Source organism: Heterodontus francisci, chromosome 32 (assembly GCF_036365525.1).
Source record: "Heterodontus francisci isolate sHetFra1 chromosome 32, sHetFra1.hap1, whole genome shotgun sequence".
NCBI classification, from domain to species: domain Eukaryota; kingdom Metazoa; phylum Chordata; class Chondrichthyes; order Heterodontiformes; family Heterodontidae; genus Heterodontus; species Heterodontus francisci.
Window position 1 is genome coordinate 29,536,440 of NC_090402.1, and position 15,378 is coordinate 29,551,817.

The window sequence follows — 15,378 nt, forward strand, 5'->3', positions numbered from 1 at the left end:
TACATTATATAGACTGGATTCAGGAAAACACAGTATTTTGTACATGTATTTAAAACTATACCTAATTCTAACGCTGTCCAACAAATTTGGTCTTTTCAAATTTAAAAAAAAAGTAATCTTTGAATTAATTAAAAAATGCATATGCTTTTAATAGAGAAATTATGTTATGTCCAATAATTACTGCCACTTCATCACAACCAACTTGATGTTAAATTCCAGATCTAAATGTAGTCAGTACTGAAATAATCGCTAGTAAAAGATAAACCTGAAATGTTATTAATTTTGATCAATGATAAATTTAAAAAAATTAATGAAAGCAATAAAGGAAGACAATGAAATAGATAACAATTCATGGGTGTGATAACTTTTTTTAATTGCATTAAACCTGATTATATCGCTCAAAAAAGGATAGAAAATAATGTGAAATCTGTTGAAGTCTTTATTACACAAACAGGTTTGGGAAAGTAATAAATATAAGGCAACAGCCATCAGAATTGGATGATGAAATCAGTCAAAAAAAAAGCTTAAGACATTATTTTTGGCACATCAGTACTGGAAATGGCACCTGTTTAGATCTTATTTGAAAACCTTTCATGTTGCCCACCAATCTCACATCAGGTACTGTACTAGCATTTTAAAGATTTGAACACAATGAGCTGAACTTTACCGACTCCCCCGACCGTGGGGGTTGTGGGCAGGGTGGGGGGGGGGGGGGGGGGTGGAAAATGCCTCCGGTAGAGGCCCGCCACGGGCCCCAGTGATGGGAAGGCCTGGCCTCATATTGCCGGTGGCGGTGAGGCCTCGTGGTGGGCCTCCTGCTGCTTGGCGACGGGAGCAGGATTTAAATACGTTAATGAATGTAAATTAATGAATTAATGACTTACCTGCTCCCACCGGCCATCCTGCTGCAATATTGAGGTTGGTTGCTGAGATTCCTGCGCCTTCGGATCTCCATTTGGAGATCCGAGGTGGAATGCTGGTTGGAAGGGGGGAGCAGGTAAGTTTGCAGGAGGGGAGTGGGGGTTGTGGTGGGGGGGGGGGGCGGGTGGGGGTGGTGGAAGAGCAGGGTTAAACATTTTTGATTGGTCTGGGGGTGGTGGGAAGGGTGAATTTTCATAATTTATTAACTTGGGGTGGGGGGGGGGGTGGAGAAGGTCGGGAGCAGAAGCTGTTTTTTTTTTGGGGTGGGAGAGCAAGTAATAAATTTGATGGTAATGGGAGTGGGTGGGAGAGGGACGAGATAACCTTATTAAATTTATAAAATTCCTGTAACAATAAAAATGTAATTACTTTTAGGGGCTGGAAGCCCTTTAAAAATGACATTGGTGCCTGCGCAGTGGTTCACCCTGGCCATGTAAATGAGCCGCCGTGTTTAATATCGCGACAGCTCCGCAAAGTAAAGGCTGCGCGTGCAGGCTGCCATCTTTGAAGCTCAATGCAGCCTGATGTTTGTATAAAAGACATGATTATGGATTAAAAACAGAAAGTGCTGGAAATACTCAGCAGGTCAGGCAGCATCTGTGGAGAGAGAAGCAGAATTAACGTTTGAGGTCAGTGACCTTTCATCAGAACTAACAAGGTTAAAAAATAATTAAGTTTTAAGCAAGTGAAGGTCGGGGGAGGGGGTGGGGTTTGGTGGGGAAGAGAACAAAAGGGAAGGTGTGTGATAGGGCAGAGGGCAGGAGAGATTAGATAACAAGCTGTCATGAGACAAAGGCAAAGAGAGTGTTAATGATTGTGGTGAAGGACAAAGCATTAGTCCATAGTGTGTGTTAATGGCAAAATAATGAGCAACTCTGTCCAAAAGCACAAACATGAAAAACAGGCACATGGATAAAAAATAAATAAAAAGAGAAAAAAGGCCAGTCATGCTCTGAAATTATTGAACTCAATGTTGAGTCCACAAGGCTGTAGAGTGCCTAATCGAAAGATGAGGTGCTGCTCCTCGAGCTTGCATTGTTGTTCACTAGAACACTGCAGCAGGCCAAGGACTGAAATGTGGACATGAGAGCAGGGTGGTGAGTTGAAATGGTAAGCAACCGGAAGCTTGGGGTCATGTTTTTGGACTGAGCAGAGATGTTCTGCAAAGCGGTCACCCAATCTACGTTTGGTCTCCTCAATGTAGAGGCGATCACATTGTGAGCAGTGAATACAGTATACTAAATCGAAGGAAGTACAAGTAAATCGCTGCTTCACCTGGAAGGAGCGTTCGGAGCCTTGGTTAGGAGAGAGGAGGTAAAAGGGCAGGTATTACACCTCCTGCGATTGTATGGGAAGGTGCCTTGGGAAGGGAACGAGATGTCGGAGGTGATGGAGGAGTGGACCAGGGTGTCATGGAGGGAATGACCCCTTCTGTAAGCTGACAGGGGAGGGCAAGGGAAGATGTGTTTGGTGATGGCATTAGGCTGGAGGTGGTAAAAATAGCAGAGGATGATCCTTCAGATGTGGAGGCTGGTGGGGTGGAAAGTGAGGACAAGGGGAACCCTGTCGTGGTTCTGGAATGGAGGGGAAGCGGTGAGGGCAGAAGTGCAGGAAATGGGTCGGACATGGCCGGCTATTTATTTATTCTTAACAACTAATTTTTTAACACAAGTTTTTTAAAGAAACCAGTTAATCATGATTTTTGAGTGAGAGAGAGAGAATGGGGCAGTTGGGTTAAAATAAGAAGTTATAAGGCCTTTAGACATAAGTTTAACTTAATAGTGTTTAAGATTTAGTTTTAATAAATAGTTAATTTTTTGTTGTCTAAAAGATACCTGGTTTGGTCTCTTTTATTCTGGGGGTTAATAGAGTGTTTAATTTGGCTGTTTTCTGGTTGGGTGGGAAAACTTTAATAATATGCTGCAACCTGTAGAGTGATGGGACTGAATTGACAGTGCATCGCTCCCGCCTTGGTCGTGACACCTCATATAGCTTTGTAATACACCCCGACCATATTTTATATATAAATATATCTGGGTGCCATGACTAAAGTAGGAGTACTTCATTTCTGCCTAAATTTTAAATAATGCCTAATATATAAAGTAACAATAGTTTAAATATTTAAATACATTAACATTTAATTGCATGCCATGTTATTAAACATTTTGAAAGTGCAGAAAACATGGCACCTTTAACTGAATGGCACCAACATAAAGGAGACATGTCTTGAGTCCACTCTACAAACTTGAAATTAACACAATACATATGAAATGGTTAACAGTAGGTATTGGAACTATTACACAGCGATACCAGTTTTTAATAATAGCACTGAAGGAGATGTGGAGGAAAAAACAAGGGTGTGCTTCTGGGAAGGGAGCTGAGAGGAACACAGAGGAAACAACTTAAGAAACTGGTACAATAAATATGCAAATGCAGAAAGCCTGAACTAAAGATTATTGCCCGTTCATTAAAAAATACTCAGCAGACTTGTGGGCACTGGATCAACAGGAGGCTTTTTTGTGATAATGCTTCCCTGCTGTTTACTACAGCAACTACCATTTCAGGTCTCTGCCAATATAACTTGCTCAGCTCTATAATGGGACAACTTGCATAACTGCCTTTAAGAATTTACATTGGAATGACCCCAAGACATTTTCCCAGTTTATTTTCTCTTCCAATGGAGAAATATATATACACATTACACACACACACAATCAGCATTATACCTACTCAGTTCTATTACTGTTATCACTTTGCTGCATCTGAGTCGTTATTCTACCGCCTCCACTCAGTCCCCTTTAAACAGCAAAGCAAATGCTAAGTAACTTTCAGAAGCAGCACATAGATGCTAGTGAATAGTTCTCAAGAACCACACAGTTCAAGATTCCCAAAAAAACAATCTTCTGTGTTTGGGAAGTAATTTCAGAATCATACCTGCTGTAGTAAGGCCTTTCTTGGCTAAAAGGCATAACTCTGATCTGCTAGCACCCTGCTAATGCCACACAGTATTGCATCGAGGGGCAAAACGCAATAAGGCAAGATTTCCCATCTAATGGGGCTCATTGTTTCCTCCTGATGGCAAGGATGTGTAAAAAATCATATACATGGTCTGCAAGAGCAGCATGGGGCAAAAGAGTCAACTCATATATGCATATACATGCACATCATATTAAGGGTCCTTCCAACATTCTTTGAAAAAACTGGTTCATTTCAATCCTGCTCTGCAAGTGCAAGAATGCAATTGACACTGCGACCTCAAATCTCAACAGCACGATAGAATAGATAGCTTTCTCCAAGTGAACACCACAATTCTTGAACATTAGCCATTACAGAAAACCTGCGCCCCCTTGAGATACTATTCACTGGGCTGGGCTCCGGCATAGAGTAGGGCGCTACTCTGGTTACTGTCCAACTGAAAAAGGTTAATAAGATCAACAGCCATTTCACCAATATTCCCAAAAAGATCATAACCAGTGCTGTTACTCCAGGTACTCACATGAACCCCAAGCTATCAGGAGGCTTTCACCCCACATTGAATCTCAAGCAGTAGAACCTCAAATACTCAAGAAATAGGACCATTATAGTGGCCCTATTCACATGGAATGATTTTATGGCTTTTTTAAAAAAACGCAAACACTGGGGAAATGGAAATACTGTGAACTGAAGCATTTTGCAAACATTGGTTGAAGACTCATATCAACAACTTACATTCTTACGGTATCTTTAACATAATAAATGCCCCAAGGTACTTAACATACGAGCTTCTACAGGGGAAGGTTATAAAATATTTTTCTCCAATTTGTTTGTATAGTACATATCACAAATAATGAATCACTACTTTAAAGAGAATTATATAAACCCGAAGAAAAAAGGTTCTGAGGAAAAGAACAGGGAAAAATGACTGGAGGGCAAGTCCAATGTGGAACTAGCATCACCTGATGGAACAAATGACCTGTCTGTGCTGAAATTTCTAAGATCCTACAAAATAGCTATGATTGATCTAAATACAACATAAAGCAGTAACAGGATAATTCATTCAGAGCAAGATGTGAGCAGTCAGGATCTGGAATGCACTGCCTGAGAGTATGGTGGAGGCAAATACAATCATGGCTTTCAAAAGGGAATTGGATAAGCACCTGAAGAGAAAAAATTTGCAGGGCTATGGGAAAAGGCCGAGGTTGTAGGACTAGCTGAGTAGCTCTAGCAGAAAGTCAGCACAGACACGATGGGCTGAATGGCCTCCTTCTGTGCTGTCACCATTCTATGATTCTATGTCACACGAAAGCACGACAATCCTGCTTGTATGAAAAAGACTGGTTTACATCCAAATAACGTGCAAAAATATGTCAGTGTAGCACTGATACTAACAAAAGATGGTAAAATATGATACAAGACTTGTAGCATTAGGCTTGAGAGAAAGCATGATGTTTGGTCAATCATCTTTAGTTCCAAATACGATTGTTTGTATATTTACCAAATATTAACTAGACTAATTCTCCTCTGGAAATCCATGTTTTGGCTGACCAATTTTCCCTTAATAACAGTACTAAAAAAACTTGAGTTCAGCAACTTATTTTCTCCTAATTCTTAGCAAGTACTACCATAATCTAAGTAGTTACTTACAGGAGAACTGAAAATGAAGAGGGAAAATAGATTACTCACCATCGGAGCACAAAGCCTAAATTTAATATCTTGTCCACAAAATGGATATTTCTTTCTCAGTCATTGTTTTGAAAGGGTAAGAATATAAATGAGTTTTGTAAGCTGCTATTATATAAAGCTATTAATACGCTTGATCATGCCAATGAGGATAAAGGCCGGCTACCTGACCCGAACCAGACGGGACCCGATGACGTGTTGTGTTTGGGTCGGGTCAGGTGGCACTTCCAGGTCGGGTATGCTCTATCACCACCTCCGGTAAGTGGCTCCTCTGTTAGTGTATTTTTGGACGAGAAAGGTGGTTTTGTTACAGGTACTTTAAGCTTGTGCAGATCAGCATCAAAGTGAAAAACAGAAGGTAGGTTAACTGATGGTTGGGTCGGGCACGGGAAAAAATGGAAGGACTCGGGCTGGGTCGGATGTGGTTCAGTCGGGCTCGGGTCAGGTTTCTTCTGAGGACCCGAGCCAGCCTTTAAATGACGATAATTAATTGGTTTCTGTACTGACTAAAAACATTAACCAAAAATGCACAAATCATATATATCCAATGATAGGGCATACAAACTCTTCATATGATATTTAAGTAATCGAGCAAGCATGACTCATCATGCTGAAGTTGTTTCACATGATTGTTTTACAGGGCATGTGCATTACTTCTCCCATTTGGAGTGCTGGTTAAACGGGTATACTGATTCAGAGAACAACTACTGTAATTTTAGAGGATAATCTACCTTCTTAAAAGCACAAAAAAAAATTAATTTTCCCAAAATAATTTACTTAACTGAAATTGTTTCTGGGTGTGGCATCTCATTTCTAGAAGTAGACACAGATTTAAGCGAGGGTTTTTGGTAAAATGAACTGAAACCCAGTATTGAAGTTAATCTGTTTTTAAAAATAGAATCTTTGACATTTTGCGATGCCATCTTTAATTTTTCAGATATTTTAGCAGGGTAATTCACAACAATTTTAGAGGGAAACACAAATATAGACGTGTAACTTAGTGCATAACTAATTTTTGAATGGTCGCAGCAAGATTATGGAGTTAGGAATTTAGATATAATGATAGACAAATGAATGGAGAACACATATTTATGCATATATGAGTCTAATGAAAAGACACAGAATTCTTTTTTAGACATCTTGTCCAGAGTTGTGTGATGGGGGGGGGGGGGGGGGGCTGTAAAATGTGGTGCAAAATGCATGTTTAGCGGTTAGCTCCAAATCTCCAATGTTAAGTTAAATGACTTCTTCCAATTATTTCTTTTAAACACAATAGAACCGGTTAGTGCTTTTTAAAAAAACTGCAAATGCCATCAGGAAATTTAATTTTGAAAATGGCTGACTACTGTCTCGAGCACGTCTCTGGCAAGCCAATAGCCCAAGACCTTTGATGTTACTGCTCGAGATATATTTGTAAAATAGAACTATAAAGGTTACAGCACAGATGGTCAGTTGGCCTATTATATTTTTGCTAGTCCCCCTGCCCTGCTCTCTCCCCATAAACCACCATCTTCGTCTACTTAGTTATTCTCTCTTCCTTAAAAAAAAAACAATGGTCTGTCTAAATTAATTCCAGTAGCAAAGCCATCCATGTTCAAACAATTCTCAAGTGAAGAAATTTCTCCTAAACTGTTTCCTTGCTACTTTGGTAAGCATTTTAAATTGATGACTCATCACTGTCTTTCTAGATCTTTTATATCCACCAGAAAAGGCAAATGGGGTCACAGTACTAAAGTTTCATCTGAAAGATGGCAACTTTGACAATACGTTACCTCAGTACCACACTGAATTATCAGCCTAGAATATGCGAAATCTGAACTCATAACTTTCTGACCTGCAGTACTACGAACTGAAACCAGCTGACATTTGATTTACTATTCATCTAAAAAATAAACTATTAGTACTGTTGAGATTGGAATTGACAGACATTGAGTTAATACAAGTAATTCAGTTGACAGGCAATGGCAATGAAGATAGAAAATATGGAATAAAAACAGAAAATGATGGAAATACTCAGCACGTCAGGCGGCATTTGGGGAGAGAGAAACAGAGTTAATGTTTCAGGTCGATGACCTTTCATCAGAACTGGGAAAAGTTGGAGATGTAATAAGTATTAAGCAAGTGAAAGGGGAAAGTAGGGAAAAGAACTAAAGGGAAGGTCTGTGACAGGGAGAAGGTCGAGATTTAATGGCAAAAGGGTTCATGGTGCAAAGCCAAAGGCAGTGGTAATGGAACAAGTAAATAAACAAAAAATGTCTAGAGGAGGTGTGAATGGCAGAATCATGAACAGCAAAACCCAAAGCAAAAAGAGAAAAATGAGAGAAAAACCAAAACCAAAGAAAAAGGAAATAAAAAGATCTGAAATTGTTGAACTCGTTGTTGAGTCCAGAAAGCTGTAAAGTGCCTAATCAAAACACAAGAAGCTGTTCCTCGAGCTTACATTGAGCTTTGTTGTAACACTGCAGGAGGCTGAAGAAAGGTCAGAATGGAAGCAAGGTGTAGAATTAAATGACAGGTGACTAGAAGCTTGGGGTCAGGCTTACGGACAGAATGGAGATGTTCTTCTGTCACCCAATCTGCTTTTGGTGTCCCCAGTGTAGAGGAGACTGCATCGTGAGCAGTGAATACAGTATGCTAAATTGAAAGTACAAGTGAATTGCTGTTTTACCGGAGAGGAGTTTGGGGTCTTGGATGGGGAGATGGGAGGAGGTCAAAGAGCAGGTGTTGCACCTCCTGCACTTATATAGAAAGGTGCTGTAGGAAAGTGGGGATGATTGATGAGTGGACCATGGTGTCACAGAGGAACAGTTCCTTCTGAAAATTGAAAGGGGAGTGGAGTGGAGGACATGTTTAATGGTGGCATCACGCTGGAGGTGGTAGAATTAGTGCAGGATGATTTGTTGAATACAGAGGCTGGTGGGGTGTAAGTGGAGGACAAAGGGAACCCTATCATGGTTCTGGGAGGGAGGGGAAGGGGTGAGAGCAGAAGTGCATGAAATGGAACAGACACGGTTGTTGGGGGGGGGGGGGGAGGGGGAGAGGGGTTAAGGGGTGGAATTCCTCAGCTGAGGTAAAACGAAGACATATCAGAAGTGCTAGTATGGAAGGTTGCATCATTAGAACAGATGCGATGCAGATGGAGAAACTGGGAGAATGGAATTGAGTCATTATAAGAAGCAGGACGTGAAGAAGCATAGTCAAGGTAGCAGTGGGCATCAGTGGGCTTATAGTGAATATTGTTTGATAGGCAATCTCCAGAAATGGAGACAGAGAAGTCAAAGAAAGGAAGGGAAAAGTTGGAGTTCGACCATGTGAAGGTAAGAGAAGGGTGGAAATTGGAATCAAACTTGATTAAATTTTCCAGTTCAGGAAGAGAAAATATGCAAGTCCTAGATGGAAAGGTATAGAGTGAGACTAATTGGGAAGCATACATCACAATCCTCTACGTCGGCTGAACATTTGTATTGATTCCGAACAAAAACAACGAATTGTGAACTGAAGTGCGTATCGGTTCCAGTGGTATACTTACTGGAACAGCTCACTCTCATGAGGCCTTTTGGAGAATTAAGGGTCCTAGAGCTATAATTGCAAAAATTGTACAGTAACCAAAAAAGAGACAGTTTTTAATTGAGCAACTGGTGAATTCTTCCACCATGTTCACTAATACAGGCAATAAAATATGGATAAAAGCTTTTTTGCAGTACAAATATCTCATGTAACATTGGGTAAAGCTAGGGATTTTTCCTATAATTAAAAACAGTATATTTTCAGCAAAAATTAGAAGGCATTTGGTAAGTCAACCAGCTGCTGCATGGACTAGAACTGGACCTAAGAAGGACCAAGCTGTACGAGCCACAATCCAAACAAATCAACACCTCAAACAAGTGTGGGTCCCTGCGACTGGGCCAACCAGACCAACCAAGGCAGGATGGAAGATACTAACCAAAGCTTTCAGCTTGCACATGATTCACACACTACAATAAAAGTGACCCCTTGTATGACAAGCTCTGTGAACACACCCTACATACAATCAGAGGGCCTTCATTAATGCAAGATTATTAATGCGTATATGAGTTATTCAACTCAAATTATAATGGTGATCTTTGTAAACCACTGGAGAAAGAGATTGTTTCATTTTTTAAAAATTGATATTCTCATAGAATAGAAAACATTAGCCTCGGCAGACACATTCTTCCTGGCTTCTGAACAGCACCATAGCAAGATAATACTGAAACACCAACTGGTTGAGAAAATGAAAGCTTCTTCTATTTGGGATGCTTACTCTGGATCTTAAATGTATAATGCTTAGTAATTTTGGTACCATAGAGGTGGAAATGATTGTATTCAAATTTGGGGTACAAAAATTGATCAATTGCTTGAATTCTCACCATTAACTACACAGTTCATAATTTTTTTTACAATCTATTGATATGCAGGCAGGTGAACCCTGTTCAAGTATGAAAACTGTATTACCAAAGGACTTTGTAAGTGGTTGGGGGGAGGTTTACTTGGGTCTTTCTATTATATTATTCCCCTTAATTGGAGTAGTCAATATCATTTTGACTACTTCCCTGGCAAATCATAATTAATGGAGCTCAAGTTGGAAACTTTGAAATCGCATCCTGTGGTTTAATCCTAAGGCAGAATGGTTCCAGGGATGAGAGATTTTTGCTACAAGGTTAGGTTGCAGAAGCTGGGGTTGTTCTTCTTGGAGCAGAGGCGGTTGAGGAGAGATTTGCTAGAGGTATACAAGATGATAACAGAATTAGATAAGATGGAGAAAAGCTGTTCCCAATAACTGTTGATACAAGGACTAGTGGACACAGGTTTAAGATTTTGGGCAAGAGATGCAGGGGTGGGGGGGGGGGAATATGAGGAAGAACTTTTTTACGCAGCGAGTACCAATAACCAGGAACTCGCTGCCTATGCTGGTGGTGGAAGCAGAGACATCAATGATTTCAAAAGGAAATTGGATGGGCATTTGAGGGCAACGGGGATAGCGCAGGGGAATGGGAATGACTGGATGGCTCTACAGAGAGCAGGCATGGACTCAATTTCATTTTGTGAAAATGCTTAAACAAGACAATTAATTTCAGTCCAATATGTCACCATTTTAGTTTAATTCATATATACAGATCAACAAGAAGCCTGGTTCTCTTAAAGATTGGGCTGCACAGGATTAACAATTTATTCAAAGTGGTGCTCTTTTGAACAAATCCAGCTTAAATTTCACTTCCTATTCATAGAGTTCTAATGCGACTACACAGTGCCCTTGCATTTAAGAACAGAATTTTACATACCCTCTAGCTTGAAACATTTATGTCAAATAGTAGAATAATTGTGTCTCTTTGCTTTATCGCAATTTGAAAAAGTTTGACACAATCTGTGTGACAGCAAGAGGTCACAGGACAATTTGGAAAAAGGACTTTGTGGTACAAATTTTAGCTGAGAAATGGTGGACAGCATATTTTTTGTGTTACATAGATCAAAATATGAAGAATACAGTTCAAAGTTACTCAATCTATTGGACCCCAATTAGACTTTAGACGACTTGGTTAGTGACCAAATACTTTGGTCATGGATGTAATTAGTCCATGGGTGCACTCGCCCACATTTGGTAGAATATCGGAGTTATGAGAAAGTACGTTTGAATAATACAGACATTGTCAAATGGAGACTTCTAGGTACACTGGCACTGTCCTGCTGGGTATTACTAATAATATTGAAAGATCCAGCTTGGACGAACCTTTGCAAGGGTAGTAATGCAGCACTGGAAGGAGAAGAACCAAGTGTCAGTGAGAGGGTGAATAGCCTTGGTATCTAACACTGACCTGTAAAAGAGCTCTTGGTAGTTCCTGGGAGCAGAGAACCATTTTGTAAATGATGGAATGTCATTGTAATTTTTTTCTTTTATACTGAATTTAGTAGAAATGAACCAATGTAGGGTGGATGCATGCTGGTCCATCCGTTAGTTTCTATTGGTTTCAATACTGCCTATGTGAATTCCAGAGTCAGGTACATTGCACAGAAATGGGGTCTGGGAGAGGAGTCGCTCATATGTTTTTTTTGGTCGGTTGTTGTGTTTCATGTTCAAGGTTTTAAGTCACTTTTGTTACAGTACTGTCACACTATGTATTTTTGGATTGTTGTATGTTACTATTTGGTTTTTTAGTCTATGGCTTTGTTAGTTTAAAAGAAAACCAGTTAAAATCAAACAAGAATTCAGTATTTTCCAATGTCCCTCATATATCTCAAAAGGAGCTACTTTGGTGCAATCTTTTTGTTCAATACATTTAGCAGGTATCTGAAAGTCAGACTTCTATCTAGATAAATATTTAATATTAAATTCTAATCAAGTTCCACTAATTTGGACATCAAATTTCATAGTCTGGGAACTTTCTATTCAGAGAACATGACATTTTAATTATATAAATGACTGTCAGATAACCACTTTTGAAATAGTAGACATATCTCATGTAGAAGATAATAGCTCCATTGATTTTGACAAGTAATATACAACAGCACCATCTGCATACATTGTAATTTTAGACATCTGCCTGTGTTTAGGATGGCCATCAATACAAAGCTAGGAGAGCACAGGCTGAGTGTAGAACCAAGGAGAACTCAACTTTGGCTGGGAATCAATTTTCTTATCTCTCATTAACTGTTGTCTTAACAGTAAAGATCGGAACTATTTTCTTCTTTGCGCATTTGGTACATATAAACAGGGTATAGCCAGAGACAACAGTAACAAAGACAGAGGTCACACAGATTTGACCCTGTAGTTGCTGGAAGCACAAAATGGACAAGCCACAGATTTCCCGTAACAGAGTGCATGCTCCAATCTTGGCATGACAACTTCAATTAAAATGTAAAATTAGCCAATTTGTTGCAAATTTTGCAACCAATAGAAATTCTATCCTTAGTCAAGGAAAACAGGTTCAATGATCAGTACGCTCTAACTACTTATTTTGATTAATAGTAACATGGCCCAAAATGCAGTTGCAGCCCATTCTGTTATTACCTCAGCATAGACAAGGGATCAAATCTGGGGCATTCCTGGTCTGCATGGCCCAGCCACTCACTGGATAAACTCAGTAAGCCATCGGGGGCAGCTCATCCATATGTCTTAACAAATACAGTGTGGCCTGACCACAGAAATAAGACAAAAATTATCACAGTAAGAAAAAGTTATGTAATAAAACTGACTTCACCACCTGGGTTTAGTTCTGCTTTAAAGCACCAATATATCAGAGAGAGAGGCAGCTATTGCAAGTTTGATCTCAAAAACATTAGTTTGTTCACCACCTCTGGTGTCAGCTGCCCTTTTTGCTTTCCTGAAAATGTCTCACTAAAATTATTCATACAGTCACTTCTTGCACCAACAGCTGGCACAGCCAAAAGCCAAAAGGCAAGTTTGGCTAACTTAGGATGCTTTTGAGTGGCATTTGACCAGTAACTGAACAGATCTACAGTTTTACTGGGCACAGGTTCCTTTAAATATTGAAATACTTCATCTTTTCGTTCATCCTGGTTCACCTCTTTCTTTGGTGATGTTTTCAGGTTTTCATTAATCCCACACACTTTCTTTCTTGCAGGTTCAAATTCAATGACATCTTCACAAGACTGTCCAATGTCAGAAATCATTTCACAAACTCTATTGATTACTTCCTCTTGTTGGTAATGTGGAACTGACCTCAAATGCTTCAGTTGTGGGTCAAGGACCATTGCTACTTTGTGGGCAGTCTCCACTTTGAAGTTCTCCTTTAAAGACTCCAGAAAAAGGTGGCACAGTTTACTTACAGTGCCAGCATCATTAGTTTTGGAAGTGAAAAGTTTCTCTAATTTTACATAGGTTGGGAGGACAAGTTGTAATGTTGGTTTGTTCTCACAACTCAGTTCTATTACAGCCTGTTTTACTGGAGCCAAAATGGCTGTAAGGTTGCTCAACAAACTTTTATTGCAATTTTGGAGGTGTTTGAGTTCCTTCCTCCCACTGATTAATTCTCGTAACTGCTCATACTTCTCATATACAAGGAGGAGAGAATCTGCAACAGAATTCCAGCAACAGGGGACCTGCTGCCCTTCAAGAAGGCTGGATAACTCTGGAGTGACGGTACCTTGTTCCAGAGAACTCATTAACTGTATGCAGTTACTCACAAGTTCAGTAACTTCTGGCATGTTTTGTGCCTGTAATGTCCTTTCATTAAGTACGCTCCTTACTGTTGAGTTCAATGCACAAGCTGAACATCGCAGACACATTCCAGCTTTCAACAGTGTGGCTGAACTGACTTTGCTATCTGTGACGTAAATTGTTCGCATCTCTGACATGACAAATTCTGAAAGTACATTCAATACCCACTGGTGAACCTGCTCACCAGTTTCTTTGCCATCTACTTCTTTAATGCCTAGGACATATCTCTTCATTTGCAATCCTTCTACCTGATGTGCTGTTAGAATGTAGTATGACTCCGAGCCAACATTCTGACAATGACAGGTGACACCTATTCCCCAGCATGCATTGCTTCCAAGTGCACACGTGACTTTTACCTTCACCTGGTTGTACATTCTGGGCAGATGTTTCAGAGCAAGTGTATTCATGTCCCCAAGGACGTCACCTACAGGAAAGGATCCATAACGTGCACCAATATCAACAAGCGTCTGAGCAAGTTTGACAAAGTCTTTTCCATTTATCACAGGCAGTGCATTCAGATCAGCACACATCACTCTGAGCAACTTTTCAGCAATGAGTTGCCGTTCTTTTTCAAGGACTGAGACGTTCACTGCAAATGAAAATAAATCATTATGCAAACAACTGCAATTCATTGTTATAAAGACTCTTCCCACCAATTTGGCAACTTTACAATCTGGAAATTACTACAGTAACAATACAATGACTAGCTCATCTGGTGAAACCTGCTAAATTTCTGTTATCAACTGATAACATCCTCTCTAAGGAGAAGACACTGATGCTGTGGCTAAGCTTTCCATGTGTATTTTTGAGACTTTTAAAATCAGTTTCATTTAGAGGGCAATATAAAATTTCATTGAATTATATAGTGGTGGAACAATAGGACTTACAAGAATAGTAATGAAGTGGATACCAATTAGCCCCAACACAGATTTTATAAAAGTCAACACTTGGTGTACTACAGTGCAAAAGGTCAATTATTCCGAGTTCTCAGCTTTTCATAGTTTGGAGAATAATGTACCATTGCTTTCATGTACAATCCCTTGCTTCAGATCAGATCAGTCTTGTTCTCCCCATCTCACAGCTGACCTAGATGTTTTTTTAAAACTCCAATTGACCTTGCTGAGAGCTACACGAGCCTCCATATTTACAACGTGTGACAATGTTTCTGTTTAATCATTTACCTTACATATTTCATCAGGTTAACAAAAATGTAATTATGTATACTTGCATATAAGCTGTTCAAAGATTTAAACGGGGGGGGGGGGGGGGGAGGGAGGAGGCAGCGGGAGTATGCATGCAATATCCAGATATGCTTTGTGGAGAGTGGAACTATTAAAATAAAGATGATGATTGCAGCCCAGTACATATGCACATGTTAAAAATAATCAAGGATTCAATTTACTGGGATCCAGAGAGCAGCTGTGATCAACAAGGTGGTCCCTCAATTCACAGAAAATTTGAATTCTGGCTGTTTGAAGCATCAAATTGGATTTAAAAAGACATGGAGATTTCATTGCACAACAAGGCTTAGTAAGCTGTTCCCCTTAGAGAACAGAAATTTAAAATTTTCCGTGGTAACAGCAGTTAAAAATAGAACAACTTTA

At 39.7% G+C, this 15,378-nt stretch overlaps 1 protein-coding gene across 18 annotated transcripts in view; it reads right to left on the reverse strand.

The window, feature by feature from the left end:
• Positions 1 to 389: 389 nt before the first annotated feature.
• The window catches only part of znf618 (zinc finger protein 618), a 111,184-nt gene continuing 96,195 nt past the window's right edge, over positions 390 to 15,378 (reverse strand). For all 18 annotated transcript variants that reach the window (XM_068012613.1, XM_068012620.1, XM_068012606.1 and 15 more), the window contains one exon: positions 390 to 14,363. In XM_068012613.1, coding sequence (XP_067868714.1) covers positions 12,847 to 14,363 — 1,517 coding nt within the window. In that variant the 3' untranslated portion in view covers positions 390 to 12,846. The remainder of the gene's footprint in view (positions 14,364 to 15,378) is intronic.